Source organism: Talpa europaea (genome assembly GCF_964194135.1).
Source record: "Talpa europaea genome assembly, chromosome: 15".
NCBI classification, from domain to species: domain Eukaryota; kingdom Metazoa; phylum Chordata; class Mammalia; order Eulipotyphla; family Talpidae; genus Talpa; species Talpa europaea.
In genome coordinates this window covers 30,111,293-30,135,010 of record NC_140083.1, presented here as the reverse complement: position 1 = coordinate 30,135,010, position 23,718 = coordinate 30,111,293, and the positions used below count along the sequence as shown (strand labels likewise).

Here is a 23,718-nt window from a genome sequence, read left to right as displayed (position 1 = left end):
TAGGAGCCACTGCTCTACACAACATTCATACACAAAAATAAATAATTTTATTTATTCCTATTATTTTCCTCAGAGACCTACCTCACAGGATCTGTTTATTCTCTGGCCACATACATCAATAAGAACCCCAACCCCATTATAAACTGATCTCAACATACAACAATATTCATGGTTGGTTGTTTTGTTAAGGTGGATGAACCTCATCAACAGGAGGGCAAGTTCCTAACAGAACTTAGGAGGCTATGCAATCTTGTATGAGGTATAAAACATCATACGTAGGTATACAATCATAAAGGTTTGACCAAAGATAGAGGTAGTAAAAATGAAAACAAAGAAAGAAATCAGACCCCTGACATTGTAACACTTCTAGGAAAAAAAAAAATCACATAAAATGTTTTATGCAAACTTATAGTAGAAAAAAGATTTCTTTAATAGGAAAAAAATAAATGAATCATATGGGGAAAATTTATCAAACCAGGATTCATCAAAATTAAAAACATCTTCTCTTTGCTAGAAACTATTTAGACAATGAAAAGAAATGCTGAGGCTGAAAGAAAATACAAGACACATTTAGCAAAGGATAATATGGAAATATTTAAAGACCTCCTCAGACTGATAATTAGACAAATGAGCCAGTTTTCTAAATGGGCAAAAAAATCTGAACTTGACATTTTAGATATACAAGTGGTCAACGAGTATATGAAAAGATGTTCAAAATCATCAGGGAAATGAAAATTAAAACCACATGATAACCACCCAATATATCCTAGAATGCTTAAAATAAAAAAGATCAAGGATATAGCACAACTGAAACGTTTACACACTGCTAAAGGGTATAAAATTATACAACTACTGTAGAAAATAGTTTGGTCATTTCTTATAAAGTAATACATACACTCAGCATAGGACTCCACAATTACACTCCTATATATTACTCAAAAAAAAAATGAAAAAAATGTAACTGAATTAGAAAATTACTGTTTTCAACCTTTAATGTTGCAACTGATTAAATGAAAGTAACCAAACATGCTATGGGGTTACTGACCCAGTTTCTTAAAAAAGCCAAAGGCAACACAAAAAACAAAAGTGAGGATATATTTTAGTATTAAAGGAGATATAACAACCAAATACAATGTATGAAACTTACTTGAATACTGATCTCAACAAATCTATTATAAAAAGACCTTAAGACAACTGGGGAAATCTGATTATGTAATATAAAGTAATTATTAATTCTGTCAGATGTAGTAAAGGTTTTATAGTTAGAAAACAAAATATTGATTTTTAGAGGTACATTAAATATACATCATGAGGCCTATAATTTATTCTCAATATTCCAACCCAACTCCCAAAGAAATAAAATAATGCAACAAAAGGTTAAGAAGTTCTTAAAATCTACATGATGGGTATATTAGTGTTTATTTTACTATTCTCCCAAGGCCTCTGCTTGCCTGAAAATGTTCATGATAGATGTAAATAAGGGAAGATTTGATTACTGGTTACTAACTCTTGTTGCTATACTAAGTTCCAGTCAAAGAATTGCTCTAAATAATCTAGTATAAGATACATCAATCAGATAAATCACTACTACTATAGTAAAAATTCTGGAACATCGAAAGGAAAAACCAGGTAAGTTGCATCCTTTCAAAATGTTATCTTAATGAAGCTTATTTACAATAATGTGTGTACCAGATATCCATTTTCAGGCTTCAAAAAAGCAGTCTGGCAAAAAAAATGCTGACTTCTCAAAAATATTTTCAACAACTGGGACGCTCTGGTGGTGCAAGTGGTTAAGTCTCAGCACTATAAAGCTATCAGCAGCCACTGTAGCACAAGTTCGATCCCTGGCCAGGGAGCAAACCCACATGGTGCAGCAGACTGCTCCTGTCTCACCCGCTGCTCTGCTCAACAGTGTACTTCAGTACATCTGTCTGTTCTGCTCCCCACTCTGGTGAATCTTCTCACCTCCCAGCACCTCTGACTTAAACCCCAGCTCTTGTATGCATAAATAAATAAATCGTTAAAAACTATTTTCAACAACTAAGCAATAAATGTTAAGATAATTATCTTGTTTGATCATTTTACAATTCCAACAATGCTATATAAAAAGTCTCCAAATAACACTTGACTAGAAAAAACATTTTCTACTTAAGTAGAAAACAAGCATGTAACTTATTACTTATCAGTTAACACTCATTTTCTAAAAAGTAACTAAAGCTTAACTCCAAGGATAATAAAGTAATAACACCAAAAACCTAACTGGCTATACAGACAATATAATAGTTGACTCTAAATTTAATTTTTAAAAATGCTTAGTAGTCTAAGTATATATTAACTTTCAAACACCAAATTTAAGTTCACAGCTTTAAAAGCAGAAGTCTTTCCATTACAGTTATCAAAGCATTTGATTCTATAAATGCTTTAGCTAAGAAGAATCAAATAGACAAAACTCATCAATTATGAATTAGGAAGTATGATCCCATGGACTCTAAGAGTCCCCAACACTATTTTAGAGGATCTGAATCAAAATTAGTTTCATAATACATTCTCATTGTGTTGATATTTTTACTGATGGTGCAAAATAATGTTAGGTAAAAACTGCAGGCACTTTTACACAAATCAAGGCAGAAGTATCAAACTGTAGTAGTAGTATTCATCACTGAATTCTTCACTCAAATGCAACTTGTAGTAAAAGGCCAGTATCATTTACAAATCCTTCATGAAGTATTAAAAATTATTAATCTTTATCTTTGATACACATGGCTTAATATTCTATGTGACAAAATAAGTGTGCATGAAGCATGCGTAAGACACTTTTTTGATTGTTTTAAAATGCATCAACACTTGATAGATCTCCACAGTTCAGTGATTAACTATTTTTTAAATGATTACTTAATGTTCCAAAATCATGCATAAGTAAAGAGCTAATCAAGTTCAAGACAGATCAATGGATATGAAATTTAACAGAATAAGGACACATTATGGTTTCATACTCCATATTGCAACCAACACATAAGAAACTATCACTTGTCCAATTTGGGTATAGTATCAAAAATGTCCACAATTATGTATAAAAGCTATTAATACAATCTTCCCTTTTACAAACACATATAAATGTCAGGCCATATTTTATTCATACACTTCAATCAAATTATCACATTACAACAGACTGATTATAGAAGCAGATAACAAAAAATACAAGTCTTTTTAAAAGCTTCACATTCAAGTCTTGTAAAGGAAAAAAAAAAAAAAGCAGAGTGATGATTTTGTCCCTTAAGGAATATCTGGCAAGGCCTAGAGATATTTTTTGGTTTTCACAACTGGGGAAAGTTATTGGCATCATCTTATGGGTAAGGCCTGGAATGCTGCTAAACATACTATAATGGATGGACTAAATCTCTCAACAAAGAATTATCCAGTCCAAGATGTCAAAAGTACTAACTTCTGAGACACCCTCGGGGAAAAGAACAGCACTGTCTCACAATTTTTTTTTTTGGGGGGGGAGGGAGAAACAGTTATTTTCCATAAATATGTTTTTTATATTAACATGTAATGGGTTTATAATTGTGATTTTTTAAATGAATAATAAACATTTAAAAAACTTTTAGCTTTAATTTACAATAGAAAAAATATTACTAGGTTAACAAGACAAATCTCTTTGGGTATCTTCAGCAACTTTCATAGTATGAAATAGTTCTAAGACCAAAAAATTTCAGAATCCTTGAATTAGAAGAATGATATAACTAACCAAGTATGTTGGAGAATATAGGAGGAATTAAAGGACTCTAAAGGACTATTATGGAGAATTAAAATAAAAAAATTTAAAAACCCTATAAACCAAGCAGTTAAAAAGAAACCAAAGTTATGATACACCAAAATGTCTTCTTCTCTTAAAGAAAGCACACACCAACAAGAAAATAACATTAAAACCACAACTTCTTACCCTGGCTATGAGGACTTGCTGGACTAAAAGATGGCTGATACAAATCTTTGGTTGGTGTTTGATAAGCTTCTTTCCCTTGACGTTGACTCATCTTTCCTGGTGTTAGAAGTTGAGATTCTTCACTGTTTGCTACCACAGCTCAAGGAAAGAAGGGAAAAAGAATTAGTACTTAAGTACCTATGCCAAATATTTCTATAATGGCATAGTTATTAACAGGGAATAGACCTAGATTGAAAAGGCCTTAATGGTTATAATCACTTTACCAACTCAAAACTTCAATGAATTCACATAATTGTTTTATATTCTTTATAGTTTGCTATCAGTCCAGAAAGAATATATAGGCACATGAGTCAAATAATAGAACTATAAAAATTAAAATATATATTCAACTGTTAACGAAGGGTATGCCAAAATTTACTATGAACCTTTCATTGTGATTAATTTTTAACTCTTTTACAATAGCTGATAGACAAATAAGCAAAAGTCATTTCACAGAAGAAAAGCAAAAGTTCAGTGAACACATGAAAAGATATTTAACGCATTAGCAGCCAAAAAAACAGACAACTCAACAGCAATATAAAATACTTTATATTCCCTAAAATTTTTACATTTATGGAAATTTTTAAATTTTATGGAAAGTAGACATGATTCCTGCTTTAGTGATGAGAAACTTTAGGTGCAAAGACTTCTTGCCTAAGATTAAGTAATAGAAGCAAGATTCTAATTCAAGACCATTTGGTTCCAATGTCTGCTTTCTTAAAAGCTTGCTGCCCCAACAATCAATTTAAATAATTTTGAAAGCGCTTATTCTCCCATTTGAAAGGCCACCAATAGAGGAAAACAATGCCCAGTTCCAGAGAGGAAAGAAATGAGAAATACTCAGTGAAGGAATAGCACAAATAAGGTATAACTACAGTGCCCTAGGATTCCCACATCCTTTTATTTTATGTTTCTATGTTTTGAGCCCACAAAAACTTAAATTTTATGCTGAGAATGATTTTGTCTTCCTCTACTTAGTTTTTAACTTAGCCAGATCATCATGTTCACACTTTTTCCACCATGACTTTTGAATCATATTGCTTTAACAAGGTTCCAAAATTATATTCTGCTCCTTAAATTCAAAGTAAAAATTAAAAAAAACACTTTCATTTACCCAGGTAAAGGTATTAAAAATCTTTTTTCATATCAAGTCCTTTAAAAAAGAATCTAGACTGCTGACTCCTAAATTTATATTTCCTTTTGAATTCAAACTCTTATCCAATTACCTGCCTTATAATTACATCTCTCATTTAACAGGCATCACAAATTCACTTAGAATGTAATTAATGATACTATTTCTTCTCCACATTTGCCACTCACTCATCTCAGTGGAATCATTATTCCCATCCACCATATTCTCAGGTCAAAAACCAAAGATGTATTTTTAAATCTTTCTTTCATACTTCACATCCAATTCATCTGTGAGATTTTTAGACACTACCTTCAAAATTTATCTATCACCTCTACCCATTTCCACAACTGCCACCTGCGCTATTACAAGCCACCGTTCCCTTTCCACTGGTTCACAGCAGCAGATTGCTACATGATCTCCATCCAGATTTACTGTCTTGTTCCTTGATTGTGTAGTTCATTCTCTACACAGAAGCCTGTGCAATCTTTCTAAGTCACAAATCAGATGTGCATCATGCAGAAATATCTTCAACAGCTTTCTAATATACTGAAAATAAATTCATGGCCTAAAGACTTAAAAGCATCTATCCTTGCTTATCTTTCTATCTCATTCTCTGCTACTCTCTTCTTACTTGACTCTAGCCATAATGGCCTTTTGTGATTCTTCAAAATATGCCATCTTGCCCCAGTCTCTGGGCTTTTATATTTCTTGTTTCCTGTACCTAGAAAACTCCTAGCCCAGATCTTCACATTACTGTCTCCTCTCAACATCTACTGTTGGCATTCACAGAAAACTGGTTGCTTTCAGGATGGTTTGGAAATAGTTATCTGCATTTAAATGTCATCTTTCAGAAAAGCTTTTGCAATCTGAGGCCTTTTGTGATTCTACATAAATTTCATTTTTTTTAATTCAGTTTCTTTGAAAAATATTGCTGGGATTTTAATGGGGATTATGTTAAATTTGTATATCAATTTAGAAAAAGTAGTCATTTTGTGGTTATATTGTTTCTCCCCACCCATGAGCATTTAATATTTTTTCCATTTCCTTATGTTGCTATGTAAGTACTTCAGTAATGTTTCATACTTCTCAATGTATAGTTCTTTTACTCCTTTGTTAGGTTCATTCCAAGGTGTTTAATTCCTTTTGAAGCAATTATAAATGGAGTTATTTTCTTAATATCTTTTACTATTTATTTGTTGATGATATATAGAAAAGTGTGTATTATTGTATTTAATTTGTAGCCTGCCACTTTGCGGTATTCATTCATCATTGTTTCTAGTAACTTTTCAATGGAGTTTTCAGGATTTTCTATATATAATATATTGTCTACAAATAGTGACAGTTTCACCTCTTTTCCTACTTGGATTCCCTTTATTTCCTGTGTGTGCTTGATAGCGCTGGCCAAAACCTCAATCACTAAGTTAAACAGAAGGGGTGACAATGGTCATATCAGCTTGGGGTGGGGGGTATCAGGTGTTTTGGATACCTCATCCTTGATTTCAGTAGTAGCCTCTTCTATAAGAAGTCCAGGTGCTCTGACCCAATTCAGACTACACTATTCTGTGTTAGCAATCTCAGTTAAAAGCCACTGTCCTCATTCAGTGTCCCTACCTCTGCCACTCTCCAGCAATGCCTGCTTGTACAAGGTCTTATGCAGTACAATGCCTGCTTGTACAAGGTCTTATGCAAGGTCTTAGGAGCCCTGATGTTGAGGGGTTCTGCATAGTAGCTCCTATCTGTCTTATGGAATGTGATGTCTTTTATTACTTTAATTAAAGCTCACTTAGAGTTTTCCCTTTCTGTTGAGCTGATGCACCTATGGTGTATGCTGAAAATAATTTTTTCCCTCAGGGGTTTTTGGTTTGTTTTGCAAGTTTTGTTGTGTGTGTCTGGAAAAGGTAGCTTGGTGTCTTCACTCTGTTGCCATCTTGCTGGAGTCTAGCCCACATGATTTTCACTGTAGAATTTATCATTATCTAAACTATATTACTCATTTGTTTATCCATCTTCTTCATTAAATCACAAATTCCAAAAGAGAAGGGAGCTTTGTCTGCTTATCCCATAATTCCTCAAATCCTGGTACAGCTCCTGGCATACCAAAGGTATTCAACAGAATTTTCTTGAATAAATCAATCAATAGCTTTATATTTTATGAAACCGTATTATCAGAGCTTATGGAGACTCCTTCAGTTATTAAATTTGAGACCCATTTAATTCTTAAAAATTATTACTAAAAATAAAAATGTATGGAAGTGATGTAAAAAGAAAACAAATTAACCTAAAGAACATAATAGACAGCTCAGAAACAAACCCATGCATGTGTAGAGCCTATATATATGTTAGATGTAAGGAAAAGAAAGATAATTCAATTAATGATAAAAATAATTGATAATCTGTATTGAAATAATAGATCCCTAGCTTCATTCCACATACTAAGAATGTCTACTGCAGCATTATTTATAATAGCTAGGACATAGAAATAACTTAAGTGCCCACTGATAAGAGGAATGGATCTGTAATGTGGCATATTCACACAATGGTATATTATTAAGCCACAAAGGAAGACAAAATGTTGCCATTTACAGCAAAATGGAGGAATTCAAGGGAATTTTGTCTGGCAAACATATAACTATTAACATAAATGACATTTTATATGTAAAACAGCTATAATAAAAAATTAAGAACTAAGCAAAATTTAGTGATACATATATACTTTTAAAATAAAAATATGGGGTCTCCCTGGTGGCGCAGCAGTTGAGTGCTGGGTTGCAAGGCTGCCCGCAGCCTCTGCAGCATGGGTTCAATCCCCGGCCGCCAGGCGAGGGTCCCACATGGTGCGCAGACCTCTCCTGCCACCCGCTGCTCCCCTCAGCAGTGTACTTCGTCAGCCTGTTCTGGCTCTGGTGAATTCTCTCACCCTCCCGCGCTTCTAACTGTACCCAGTGCTTGTATAAATAAATAAATAAATCTTAAAAAAATAAATGAATAAAATAAAATAAAAATATGTAGATATAGGTGAGTGCCTTTATATATAACTATAATATCATAAATGCATTATATAGTATATATGTAAATGTATTATGTATATACATACATGTAAAATTTCAGAAAGTAATTCTCACATGCAAATCCTAGTCAGGCTTATTCAACAATGACAAGTGACTAGTGACAGTTGCCTTGAATGGGGATAGAGAAATTAAATGCAAAGGGGCAGAAGTAAATGTTCTCAATAACAAATGTTTTGTATTTTGATATGGATTGTAATTACTTTGGTGGAGATATTTATCAAAACTCCTTAAGTTTTCAACAAATAAGTACATTCTATTTTTTGTCATACACTTTAATAAAGTTGACAAAAAATGAACTCTTTAAAAAAAAAAACCCAAAACCAGAAAGTGATAAACTAAAAACATAAAGTAATTGTCACCTCTGTGGGGCAGGCACAGACATTGCAATGAGAACACATACATGGATGTGAGATATCCATAAGATTCAAGTTCTTAAGTGTAGTGGTAGGTTCAGGTTCAACAGTCACTTATATGAATAGATTTTTTCACATATGCTACACACATTCTTTTATAATATCAGACAGTACATTAAGGCTAATGTAAAATATATTATGAGAACACAACTCATATTTATGAGTTAAAGAATACATTAGCATTCCATTAGTAGGGGTAGGTTTCTATGTCTTACTTAACTTCAACTATAAAAAAAGGGAAATAGTTTGAGAAGTGTAAATTTAGTTCTTTTCATGCTTTTTTAACCTCTGTTAATTGAGGTATTAATGTTGATAACATTAAAATGAGAGGGACTGCAGAAACAGCAATATACAGAATGTACTCCTTTCAAAAAAAATAGAAATTCAATTTTTATTTGTTTTCTCCATTCACAAACATTAACAAACATTAACAGCTAATCAGACAAAAGAGGATCTGTATAATACAAAAATCATTTTGACAGTCTACATTATTTGCATAATAGTAGGCCATTTGAATATAAACTCAGGAAGGACAATGATTTTGTTTTTATCTATAGTCTTTGGCATAAAACTGACAACACTTGGTAAATGACTGGATAGATTTGAGGAATCAATCAATGTATGATCCCAGTATACACTGTGATATTACAACCAACGCCTCACCTACTAAAGACAGCATTACAGTGCCCTCTGCTGATTGTACTTTGTAGTGAAAGTAAAGTAATCTTTGATAAAGTTAACATCTTTGTTGGACTTATGATGCAGAAAATTGTAATTATTTGGTTAGACTTGAATTCAGCCAAATGATTGTTTTGTTCTGATTTTTGAAAACCAGTAGCAGGCAGATAAAGCTAGTAACCAATACAAACTCCTTGGATATTTTAAGTTCTTAGCTATAGATTCTTTATTATAAAATTAATCTTCTATTAGATTTGTTTAATATTCACCTCAATAATTCTAAGATATTTAATACAAAAGTTGTCCCTATGATAATGCTTTGAAATGATCTGTTCATGGGTGTAACTCCCCAGTTAGACTATAATGATCTTGAAATGCAGGACACATATTTTATTCATTGTGTATCCCCCAAAGCTACCATAATGTTCAAATACAATTTTTTGGACATAACTTTAAAGGGTATACCTCCTAAATCCCTAAGATCAGTCATGTTTTACTAACATCCAAAGTATATTAAATAGAATTTTTATGACCAAATTATGTACTACATAAAAATTCTGAAAAAATAGGCTATTTCTCATTTTCATATTACCATGAATTTTTTGTACCATATCCTGCTTCAAAGCAATCTGAACTATGTTTTGTTATGGCTGTAGAAAGAAATTATTATGAAGAGGTTCTAAATTATGAGTTTAATAATTGACTAAATAATCCATCTTTAGATTATCAAGATGTAAATACACAGTCTATCAATCCCACTGACAACATACAGGCAATGAATGACCATTTCTTTGTATTTCAATGCGTGGAAAGAACAATTAAAAGATTTAATAATTAAGAGAAATACCGTATGTCTTTTATAAGTACACACCAAAATATTATCATGTCCCCAACATGCCATTCAAACTTTAGCTACTTACTTGATGGCCCAAGGACATCTTTGCTATCACCAAGAAGCTTTTAATGCAGGGTAATTGAGCAGCAAACAAATACAATCCAAACCAGGAAGAAGCAAAACGCATCAGGATGGAAGCAGCAGTGAAACAAAAGGACAAGGAAAATAGCATTAGTTTATAAGTAGAAAGCACATGCATATCAATCCTAAAAATTATAATTCACAAGGAAATTCCTTTTCCACACATTAAAAAAAAAGATCTTGACTTAGGTATTATCAAAAATTTGTTTTAATTTTGGAAAATAGAGATGGGAAGAAAAAAATAAAATCACCCAAGTGATCTATTTTGGTTTGAAAAACTCGTCAAAAATTACTTTCAGTTATAATTCAAGACATGGTTTAGGAGTGATAAAAATTATTTAGAGATAGAAGGGAGAGCCAAAAGTTATTTATTCTTTAAATTAAAGTGGCATAAAAATATGAAACAACCATGCACTATCATGTATTAGTTGTGCATGCTATGAAAGCACTTAATACTACATAGCGATTCATACAGTCTGTTTTTTCTACAAAAAGGAACATTTATTGCGTGCTTATTACATGCCAAGCATTGTGCAAAGTTTAACAAGACATCAACAAAGAACATTTCTTTCCCTGAAAAGCACAAAAGCAAAGAGTAATATTGATCAGAAAGATGAGCTGTATTTTTTTTTTTTTTGGTCAGACAATATTTTTACAGCACCCATTAGATATCAAACATCTGGAGTTACTACTGTTTTCTAGGAAATCAGAGATCCAATTCTAAAATAAATAACTTGTAATCAACTAAAAAAAAAAAAAACAGGAAAAAGACCGTTGATTTTTTTTGTCTAGTAACTTTTTAAATATACAACATTATGCTAAATGTTGCCTATGGACATTGTTCTGATCTCCCTTGATAGAAAGAGTCCTCTTTGTTTCAAATACCAAGTATGGTAATATATTAAAACTAAAGCAACAACAAATTTCACACTGATTACAGTATAGCTTAGTCTTATTTAAAGGAAATGAGGGAATCTTAGTTGGCTGTGACCATCACCCACCTCCCCCAAAAAATCTGGTAGCAGTTGTTTGTTGCTTTGTAGCATTGAATTTCGGGATAATTTGTTACACACCAATAAATAACTAATGTAATACTGGAAAACCAAAATAACTTAGGAAACTAACAGAGACAACTGTGGCAAACTTCACAACTTGACAGACATCTTCTAAGAAATCTTCCTGCATTGATATGAATAATTACTAGTTTCCCTAGATTTACCAGTAACTTCCAAAAAGAAAGAGTTGGGCCTAAGGATAGAGAGAAAGAGAGAAGTATATAATTTCACAAGGTTGGTCATATTTGACATTTGAAGTTTTTTTCTGAGTTGGTCGGTTCTGAATAGACTATTCAGATGATTTGGTCTATATAGAATGAAAGAGTAATTTCACTTCCATTCTATAATTCTGTTATATTTTCAAATTTTGTTGAGTCAAAGCATTATGTCAAATTCTTTGCAACAGTAATCCTACCTTGTGTACTCCCAGGCAAATTATCCTAGCATACACAGTAACTTCTATTTATTCCAAGTTATGCTGACATTCAATGTTTATTCTCAAGCACGTTTATGTTATATAAATCTCATTCTATTAGATTCATTTTTTTCAGACTGAAACACTGGAGGATAATCAAAATAAACACTATTCTAATTATTGATCCATCCATCTATCTAGTCATCCATTCACTCAAACATTTACTTAGTGCCTACTATGTAGATGGGAATAATTTTAGCATGGAGAGAGCAGGGAATAAAAAGATGAAAAATTCTGCCCTTGTGGTGGTTATGATTTAGTGGGAGAGATAAACAATAACATAATGAACAAGTAAAAAAAATTGTTATATAGTATAAATACTAAGGGAAAATAAGCAGAGAGTGGGGACATATAAAATTTCAGGGAAGTGAGAGTTAAAATTTTAGATAGCCTAAGACTTTACTACTCTATTCAAAGATGATTAAATACAACGAGGGAACTTACCATGAAGACATAAAGGGAAGATTATTCCAGGCAGAGGGAGGAGCAAGTATAGAACAGAGGATTGGGATGGGAGCAAGTCTGGCATGTTTGGGGAAAAGTTATAAGGTTTTAAGAGAGTCTGGAATACAATGAGCAAGTAGGAGAGTTGTACATGAAGTCAAATAAGTTAATGGGTTGTTTCCAGATTTTACCTATTGTAAACAGTGCTGCAATTAACATAGGTGTACAGGTGTTCTTTTGAATCAATGTTTTTGTGTCCTTTGTGTAGATCCCTAGTAGTGGAATTACTCCATTTCTAGTCGACTGAGGAACCTCCAGACAGCTTTCCATAGCGGTTGGACGAGTTTGCACTCCCAAATGCCCAAATGCCCAAAAATAGACGAATGGATCAAGAAGATGTGGCATTAATACACAATAGAATATTATTCAGCAATCAAAAAAGATAAACTCATGCCATTTGCAGCAACGTGGATGGAACTAGAAGGAATTATGCTCAGTGAAATAAGCTAGAAGGAAAAAGAAAAATATCGCATGATTTCACTAATAGCAGGAATATGGGGGAACCAAATAAGACATCAGTGTAAAAAAATAATAACAAAGCAAAAATGGACAATTATAAATCAGAGACATCCTGCAGGGGAGGAGGAGGGAGAGGGATTAGAGGGAGGGAGGGAGGAGCACAGGGGACTGAGGTGATGGTGCATGGTGCACTGGGGAAGGAAATCCCATGGGGACTACATCTGAGGGGATGAGGGGAAGCAAATATTGTTTAAAAATGAACAATGATGTAAAAAAATAAAAAAATTAATATAAAAAATACAAAAAAAAAACCAACAAATAAGTTAATGGGTACCAGACTGTGTAAGACTTTATTGGGCCTACTCAAGACTTTGGTCTTATTCTGAACATGATGGAGAACTATTGAATGATTCTGAGAAAAGGAGTGACATGATTTACTCATATTTTAACAGCATCCCTCTGGCTATTATTCTAGACTAGACTATTCTAGTCTAGAATAGAAGGACAATGACATAATAAGTTAGGTTACTATAATAATCTAGGAAGAAAGGAAGGAGACCTGAACCAAGAGGATAGTAGTCAGTCATGAGTATTAGTCAAGTTTTGAATATATATATATATATATATATAAAGATTTATTTATTTATTTATGCAAGCACTGGATATAGTCAGAAACGTGGGAGGGTGAGAGAATTCACCAGAGCCAGAGCGGGGAGCAGAGCAGGCAGAAGGACTGAGGTACACTGCTGAGGATATCAGCGGGCGGCAGGAGAGGCCTGCGCGCCATGTGGGACCCTCCTCCAGTGGCCGGGGAGCAGCCGGGGATCGAACTGGCGCTGCAGAGGCTGCGGGCAGTTTTGCAACCCACCGCTCAACCACTGCACCACTGGGGAGGCCCAAGTTTTGAATATATTTTGAAGGTAGGGCCAATAGGATTTCAAAACAGACCAAGTATGAGGTAAAATATACTAAAAAATAGGAATTAAAATTATGTCAAGTGTTGGAATTTGAGCACATGGAGAGATGGAACTTCTATTATGTGAGACAGACTGTTAGTGAGAAGAGCTAGTTTATAGGGAAAAGTGTAAGTGTTCGGTTTAGGACAGGTTAAGTTTGAAATGCCTGTGAGACATCCAAGTCAAAATGTCAAGTAGGCAACTGGACATACAGACCCAGAGAGGGAAACAGAAAACAATGTAAATTATGGTATGTGTGAAAATTAGTGATTATGACCTGAATGGCTTACTCACAGGAGATTTAAAAAGGCCAAAAGATAAAAAAACAGGCATCAGAAGACATATATTATAAAAAGACAACAGAACATCAAGCTGAAACACCCCAAATAAAATCAGAAACACCATGAAAATAAGCATGCTTCAGAAACCTTCTCCTCAAGGAATGGAAACAAAAATACTGCATCGGGATACAAATGAAATCTTCCCACAGTTGCTTGCAAATGATGCTAATAAGAAATGGAATATAAGTTTTTGACTATTACATATCATTTTTACCAAATAACTCCCATCACAAATCTTCTGCACATGGCTAGTCTACACATTGACTTCTTATTCTTACTATTTTTGGGATCTGGTGCAGTGCCATGCTGTATCACACAAGAATAAAGACAATGTGAAGTTAGCTATCTTATATTGAAAAAAATAAAAAGCTAGTCACTCTTCTTGGCTTTTTCTGGAGAACCAAGATATTACTAGAATCTCAAAGAATATAGCACCTTCTCAGCTTGTTTTAGAGGAAAAAACATTAAGACATGACAGAAAAACATTTTTCTACTTGAGTAATTTACCATTATCCCTTAGACAAAATCCACAGTTATCTCAATAATTTTATTATATAAATTCTCCATGTTGCCAACAGGTATGGGCTAATAGTAATATAAATAGTAAAATAAATAGTAATATAATAATGAAATAATAAAATGCTCTGAATTTTTACTAATTATTATTCATTACATGCTACAAATGTACTATAATTTAAAGCATGAAAGTCATTACTTAAATCTTCACTGATTTTAGTCTAAAAATCTCAGAAAAAGAACACTGCCAACATGTGCTTCCATTTTATTGTACTTCCAATAGTTTGCCACACCACCTGTAATTAGCATAAAACTTGGCAATCTTTAAGTAATGTAAAGGAATAAGCAGAAATTCACAAACACACCCTACATCCTGAGAAAACACTCAGTCCTGAACAATACAGTACAGATGGCCATCCTATAATCCCATGACATCTATAGCTTTTAAATTCCATTGCCTTTAACACAGTACTTCCCTCTAACACACATACTGGTCTGACTAAAGTCATCTTTTGAGCTGAACAAAGCACAAAGGGCTTATCGAGCACTGACAGGTACAACTTGAAAATAAAGTTTCAAGCAGGTGGCACCTCTTCTCCCAATAAAATTAATGTTATATTCCTTCCTGAACCTGGCTCTCAAAAACCACATTTCTGCAGGAGAACTATATAAGACATCTCAAGAGTGCTCTATTTAGTGTTATCTTTGGCCCTTAGAGTAAGAAATTTCAGTGAGAATTATATAATGCAGCTGTGATCTATTTATTCTTTCAACAGAAGTCATCACTCTCCTCTATACTTAACCGAATTTTTCATATTCCTGCAATCATCTGTAAAACACACATGCACATTTTATCCTTGAATTTTACAAGAGAGAATTTAAGGGAATACTTTTCTGGGAACTAGAGCCTATCACTGTTAGGGAATATGATCTGACCTGTCAGACAGTTCTTTAAGAATAACCTAATCACTTTCACTCAGCAATTCCACTTCTAAGAATGTATACTAAGGTGATGATCTGAAATATTCAAAAAGAGGTATCTATAAATATTTCTCATTTGTAGTAACCTGAAGCAATGGTCTATTTAAAACAGATATTTATGTACATAAACAATAACAACATATTCACACAATGAAATACTACATGGTCACTAAATTTTTTTCTCCACTCACAGAAAAACATCCATTATATATTGGCATTTAAAAGTAGGCTAAGGGCCTCCCGGATGGCGCAGCGGTTGAGCGCTGGGGTTGCGAAGCTGCCTGCAGGCTCTGCAGCACCGGTTCGATCCCCACCCACCGGGCCAGGGTCCCACATGGCGTGCAGACCTCTCCTGCCGCCCGCTGCTCCCCTCAGCAGTGTACTTCGTCGGTCTGCCTGTTCTGTTCCCTGCTCTGGCTCTGGTGAATTCTCTCACCCTCCCGTACTTCTGACTGTTCCCAGTGCTTGTATAAATAAATAAATAAATCCTTAAAATAAATAAATAAATAAAAGTAGGCTATTAAAAAGTTTGTATGCTGTGATCTTATTTTTATAAAATTTTCTATGTAAGATATACACAATGAAGAAACTTACAAAAGAAGAAACCAAAATAGTGACAGTGGTAACCTTTATATAGTTGTATTTCACTTTACATGTTTTTCTGTATTGTTTAAACATGTTCATTGGTGTGAGTTATTTAGTTTAAAAAAGATTTAACCTATTCATTTTTGGAAAAGCTGAAAACTTTTTAAACTGACCTTTTCTATCAATGTTAGCTACTTCTATAATGACATAATCATCTAGGACTGGATACAATGAAAAACACATTTTAATAATTCAACTTGAAAGCCTAGAAAAATACAAAAATGTTAACATTTCAAAGATAGCACCATATATTACTCACTGGCTCTTGAACTTCAGCGACTTCTGAATATGGAAAAGATCTAAAAAAAGATATTTTTCTCAGGAGTGGTTTAATCTCATATACCTGAATCTGAATCTAGAGCGCACCCACAGTTTATAAAATATATTAAGTGGTGCGTTAATCTTTGAAGAGTTACAAGAACAAAGAAAGGTACAATAATACCTTTATATTGGAAACTGAATTTTTTTAAAATCATGGGGCATCAGGAAATTAACATCATTCTGTCAACACGTAAAGCCCTTTCTGGCAGATTCTGGGTTTTTATCAATTCTTATCCTCCCTGCATGTATTTAATTCTACCAGCCTTTTTATCATGTAAGCCCTGTCTTCCCTTAGTTTCTACAATACTCCACTGTTCTGGTTTGCCTTCTCCTATTTTCCTGCCTCCATTTTGTCCTCTCATTCAATAAAAAGAATAGCCAGCCATAACCAGGCTCTGTCCTTAACTATCTGTTGTGCCTTCTCTTCCTGCTCCTTTCCTGTATATTTCATTCACACACAAGGCTTATTTATTACTTATTCAGGTAACTGCCAAGTTTTTTCTTCAGAAATCAAGCCTACCTCCAAAACTATTTCAAAACAATGCTACCTGTATAAACATTGTTGCAAAAGCAGCTTTATGTCAAATACTGGCAGTCATTAGTTTTCCTCAGAAACCACACCACAGCCCAATTCTTCCAATGGTACCACATATTTTCTGGACACACAGACTGCACCCTCAAGTTATCTGAGTCTCTCTTTTCCCCTCAAATCTGATCAATCCTCCTACAAGATAATGGTTATCAGAGGGATTAAGAGTAGGGTGCAGGGGATGGGGCAGAGAGACTGATGGGGTTATGGGCAAGGGTCCCACATAATCACAAGGGTCCTTATAGGAAGGAGGTCCTTAAAGTGAGTAGTACACAGAGGCTGAAGATACAGGAGTCAATGGACTATAACCTCAAGGTACTGGTAAGCAAGGAAACAGATCCTCCCCTCAGGACTTTCAAAGGGAACACACCTTGCTTTTAGACTTCTGATATTAAAATTGTGTTGTTTGAGGCCACGAAATTTGTGGTCACCTGTTAACAGGACCTAGAGGAAACCAGTGTAGTGACCAATGGTAAAATTTAACAGAGAAGTCTTTTACAAGTATATGATTTGAACTGCCTTTTGAGAGAATGAGTTATCTATAACTGCATGTGTTCATGCCAAGGCTAGATGACCAGCTGTGTAAGACACTATAGATAGAAGTTTCACATTAGGCAGAATCATTAGACTAAATGATCTCTGTGTTTCTCATAAAGACAAAGAGAAGAAAAGTAGCCACAGGACTCGGGTTCACAAGAGATTCTTCTGGTAGCATAATCTTCATTAAATAGAAAGAAAAGCACAATGGCTTCTACAGAAAAAAGTCTTAAGTATTTAAACATTAGCCAAACACTCAGTAGGCAGGTCTCAAAGATACTCAATTATTAGGGACACACACACACACACGCACACCCCAAATTTGGTGACCCTCAAATTTTAACCAAGGCCCATTTATTATAAATGAAATAAGAGACTACACAGTCCTTCTTTCCCATCCTTTCTCATTTTAGGGAAGAGGGGATGGAATCTAGGAAGAACAACCAAGAGTCACTATACAAAAATGTTCCAAGAGGCTTAGTAATTGGCATATGGATCATTTCTAACTGGACTTGAAGGCATAAATAACTGAAAGGCCAGTTATTTGGAAATTGTACACCAAAAATACGCTATCATTAGCAACACATATATACTAAATCAATGATGATAATAATGAAACTAAATAGTATTTATAAAAAGGGAAGAAAAATAGCAACATTTAGAAACTGTGACCCACTCGAAGTAATAGTTGATGTCATCAAAACTGGTACAATTCTATTAATTTGCCCATAAAATAAGCTAGACAATGTTGTTGAATGTTACACTTCTGAGAATATGATTTAAATCTTTCAGTAAACTCTAATAAAATACAATTTTACTTTATAAGCACCAAATCTCAATTATAATTAAATACTCACCAAGTAAGTATGTAAGAATCAAAGTTTCAGGAAGTTGGATCATCTCTAGGCACATTAGGAAGATGCTCATTTACTATATTCTGAGAATTACTCAACTGAATCATCATTGCATTTCCTTCCACTGCAGAACTTTTGATTTAAAGTACCCAATTTAAATTAGAATATTAAGAGAGATTTTCTCAATTGAAAACTCCTAAAATACTATAAAGACTCATACATATTTTAAAAACTTTTATTCTCTTCTAAAAGTCATTTATATAGTACATTTTTAAAACTACCTTATAAAGCTATTTCCTCCAATAACAGAAAATAGGTATTTTAAAGATAAAGTACTTGATTAAGGTCAGGAACATATTCCATTTTTTTAAATTTAAAGGATATTTCACTTATTTAGTCTACCTCAACCTATTACTGCTAAACACTTGGCTCTTATATTTTCAACATTCCTTAGTTGTTAATTTTGAAAGGGGTATAAATGTTGAACTTTAAGAAACATTTTAAGGGCTTCCCTGGTGGTGCAAGGGGTTAAGCACTGCACTATGAAGCAATCCGAAGCCTCTGCAGCACAAGTTCCATCCCCGGCTGGCCAGGGAGCAACCCACATGGCGCAGTAGACCTCTGACTCACCCACTGCTCCACTCAGCAGTATATTTCAGTCAATCTGCCTGTTGTGCTCCCCACTCTGTCTCTGGTGAATCCTCTCATCCCTGCATCTCTTACCTGTACCCCAGCTCTTGTATGCATAAATAATCTTTATTAAAAAATTTTTTAAGATATATAGTAAATGTAACTTGTATTCTGAAGTACATTAGTGCCACATAAAGAGATTCAATCCATATTTTTCAGTAATTACTACCTAAGACAAACACTAACAAAAAAATTAGAACTGTACACGACCAAACTAATAAGCAAATTAATTTTTAAAAAATACAGAGTAACTTCTCATGGAAGAAAATTAAAGGAATGGGCACTAAAGTAAGATTGACTTATGTCCATATTAATATTATTTATCTGCATAAAAAAATTCAATGACATACCTGCCCAAAGAATCAAGTTTAAAATCCCTTCAAGTGTGATCTCTATGAGCTACATGAATCATTAGTTTTGTTAACACCATTCTCCCCTTCCAATCTACCTCACTCAATTTTCCATTCATTTTTCCTTGAAAAAAATCTTGACCTCCATTAATCTAGCCTCTAGCTATTCTTAAAATGCTATACTTGTTTATTTTCAACCCTAACATTCCTATTACCTTACTCCCAGTTGTTTTCTTAACAAAGTTTCTCTAACTATCCCAGCATTACAGGGAGGACTCAATCTTTACAACTTGTAAACTGTACCTTGTTTGTGTTCCTCATTTAATACTTTGTAAATGCTCTTATTGCCTCATCATCTAATTCTCCACTAAGCTTCACAACATAAATGTAAATCAGACAGATTACATTGTCTATATCTTGGCATCGCCTTCACCTGCACAGTACTTTGAATGAATTCAAAAAACATTTGCTAGTTATATTTTAAAAAGCAGTGCAGCAATCAGATTTAAAAAAAACATTACCACCTCATACTGATATGCAACTTTTTATTCAGAAGAACTTTCTGCTTTCACTAAATCATATTATCCCTGTCAAGTAGGTAGAGTTAATATTACTGACTATTATTTTTTCTTGAAGTAGACTATTTGTTTCAGTGTTCTAGATAGAAAAACTGAAATTCAGAGAAAGTATAAAGTGAAAATTAATGAATAACCTAGGTTTTTTCAGTGCACTTTATTACTTCTCCCATGATTTAATTATTTATCATTTTGGAGAGATGTTTCAATGTTAATAGTTACAATAACAGTAATTTTTATTTTGGAGATATTTACAATGTACACAGCTTTATAACATGCACTTTATAATAAGACATATTTTCTCAATTAAAACTCAAAACAAGTCTGGGAGGTAGATATTATTATTATATTTTTTCCTTTACTTATTTATTTATTATTTAAATTTTATTTTTATATTCCCCTTACAATTACAAGCCCCTTATTTTGACCCCAAGCCCTCCTTTCCCCGCCCCCCAGCCCCCATAGAGTGTCTCTGGTTCATAACTATTACTTATATTTAATAAATGAGGAAACCTAGCGAATTTAATAACAGGTCACACAACAAAGCAGTAGAGCTCAGGTTATGTAGCTAAATGTATACAGGGCACATATTCTTTTCTTATCCACTTCTAGATACTAAACAGTAACTAGAGTTGGCCATGCAGTAAAAAGGTGCTATTTTGTTAATAGGTAATCCAGTCAAAAGTGTACCTCAAGATCAGTTTCAAATACAGAATATTTTAGTAGTTCACAGTGAAATTATTTGGATTCTCTGTAAAATGAGCTACAATATTTCATAGAAGCTTAAAGAACAAGAAGAAAACTGCTCACTTTTTTTTTTTTTAAATAACTTACTCTACTCTCTTAACAGCAACAGATTTTAGAATAAAAAATGTTTAAAACTGGGCCTCCCTGGTAGCACAATGGGTTAAGCACCACACTATGAAGCAAGCCACAGCCTCTGCAGCATGAGTTCAATCCCCGGCCGGCCAGGGAGAAACCCACATGGCAGGCAGACCTCTCCTGTCTCGCCCGCTGCTCCCCTCAGCAGTGTATTTCAGTCAGTCTGCCTGTTCTGTCCCCACTTGTCTCTGGTGGCTCTTCACACCCCCCGCCTCTCTGGCCTGTACCCCAGCTCTTGTATGCATAAATAAATCAATCTTTTAAAAAAAAAGATATTTAAAACTATTAATTACTATCTACTAATTGTTACTTTTAAAAGGTAACAATTCATTTTAAGCAATTCTGCTCGTAAAGATACATAGTCAATAGCTAGTGGCAAAATAATATTCAGACAGCCCTCAGTTCCACTACTCTATGAACTTGTCAACAAGATAATTAACATTCCCAAGCCTATTTCTCTATCTATAAACTCTTATCTCTAAAATAAACAAGTATCTACCTTTAATGGTTTTATGAAGTCATTCTGACAAAGTGTATTCTTAGAAAATGGCTATTATTATTAGTGGTATTTTTATTATCACAAGGAGATTAAATGTATTTAAACAAAAAGAAATCAGAAAGCTCATTTAAACAAATTAAAAAACATCATATTTTAAGATAAGGCTTTAATCTTAACTTTTTTTCTTAAGCCATAGTGAAAATAAAATGACCTACCATCAGGTTTCCATTAATCGCCATGACAATAACCTTCTTCATAAACCAAGTTATATCCATGTCTATTTTATTCCCTATTCCCAAGTTATCATTTTAAAGTTTAACTTTTTCTTTTACCATTACAGAATCTTAGACAAGTTTGAACAAAAAATTCAAGAAAGGTTGAAATCCAGTTAATACAAGTAAGCAAAACTGCAATTTGCTATCAATCATTAAACTATTGCTAGATTTGAGACTGAACAAAGGACATTCACTAAATTAAAATTTACAGACACTTCAATGTAATAGTGACTCTCATCTCCATAGCAATATAATTTTAAAGAAAGCTGGCCCCTGCATTACTCTAACCATGTAAATTTGCCAATAAATCTACTACCGAACGAATCAGTTACCAAGTTATAACATTTTAGCCAGTGGTACCCTTACTTTAAGTAATAGAAATACTCCTAATAAAGACCCTATAAACCAGTATTTAATGGAATCTCTCAAAACATGAAAATTAAAAATGATTTTATACTCGAGCAAAAGATTTTTGTAATGACAAGTCATCATTTAACCTACCCTACTGGTGAATTTCATTTTTTACTTATTGGGTAAGGTATACCTAATTACCACCCTTACTTATTTACTCTAATTTCAAATATAATTCAGTCACAATCACAAAGCAGCAGTGTTTATTAAATATGTATTTTTGTTGTTGGTTTTTTTTTTAAAGATTTTTTAAAAAGATTTATTTATTTATTTATTTATTTATTTATTTATACAAGCACTGGGTACAGTCAGAAGTACGGGAGGGTGAGAGAATTCACCAGAGCCAGAGTGGGAAACAGTAAAGGCATACCGATGATACACTGCTGAGGGGAGCAGGGGGTGGCAGGAGAGGTCTGCGCACCATGTGGGACCCTTGCCCGGTGGCTGGGGATTGAACTGGCGCTGCAGAGGCTATGGGCAGCTTCGCAGCCCAGGGCTCAACCGCTGCGCCACCGGGGAGGCCCTGTTGTTGTTTTTTAAGATTTATTTATGCATACAAGAACTGGGGTGTAAGTCAGAGGTGAGGGGATGAGAGGATTCACCACCGTGGGCAGTAGAACAGGCAGACCTACTGAAATACACTGCTGAGGGGAGCAGCGGGCAAGACATGGTCTGCTGCACCATGTGGGTCAGCTCCCTGGCCGGGGATTGAACCCCGGCTGCAGTGGCTGGCAATAGCTTGATAGCACTTGTCTTTAACCACTATGCCAACAGGGAGGCCCCTAAATATATGTTTTATAGAAAGAATTTTTATAAAAAGAATATACATCACAACAGTTCTTATTTATTTTAATTGGTTCATTCCCTCCACCTGCTCATAGCTGCACATGACTTGATATTTGGCATTTAATTTCCTCAACTATTAACATTTTCTCTTGATGTCACTATAACAAGAAGTTTTTTTAGCAAAATTACAAACAAACTACTACAGGAGTACTCTTTACATGGCTGGGAAGGCTAAGGAGGAAATGGGGCAGAAGGATCAGAAAAATGACCTGGCTGTATGTCAATAAGTTTTAAGCTATCTGTAACTATAGAATCAACAGGAAAGTTGAAGTATTATTTTAGTTTTTTTAAAGTTTGTTTTAAGTACACTTAAAAAAATAAAATCATAGCTTACACATCACACACTTTACAGCTGTAGATGATAGTACCTTATTATGCTGTATTTGACCCACTCACCGAAGTTCGGTCAGGTTCACCATCTGCCAAACCTGCCTCCATAGTGAAAGATGATAGGTTTATGCTTCTCTTTCCATTAATGTTTAGTCATTCTGTAATTGTGGTATTCCTAGGGGGAAAAAAATCATATGTATTAGACTGGCAGAAAATTGTGATAAATGGAAAATAAAGCTCTAAGTATATTAGGAGGGAGAAGTCATTTCAGGCTAAGGTTATTGGGGTAAACATAAATCAGAAGTTTAGTTTGGGGTGTGTTAAGTTTCAGATGTCTAATCAATATTCAAGTGGACATGTCAAGCAAACCATTGGATT

At 33.9% G+C, this 23,718-nt stretch overlaps 1 protein-coding gene across 1 annotated transcript in view; it reads right to left on the bottom strand.

Moving 5' to 3' along the window:
- Positions 1–23,487, bottom strand: part of OSBPL8 (oxysterol binding protein like 8) — a gene marked incomplete at its 3' end in the record, with an annotated part of 79,517 nt that extends 56,030 nt beyond the window's left edge. Inside the window, 5 exon segments of the mRNA XM_084255896.1 lie at positions 3,944–4,081; positions 10,194–10,230; positions 16,441–16,476; positions 16,478–16,480; positions 23,407–23,487. Coding sequence (XP_084112022.1) covers positions 3,944–4,081; positions 10,194–10,230; positions 16,441–16,476; positions 16,478–16,480; positions 23,407–23,448 — 256 coding nt within the window. The 5' untranslated portion in view covers positions 23,449–23,487.
- Between the last annotated feature and the right edge of the window lie 231 nt (positions 23,488–23,718).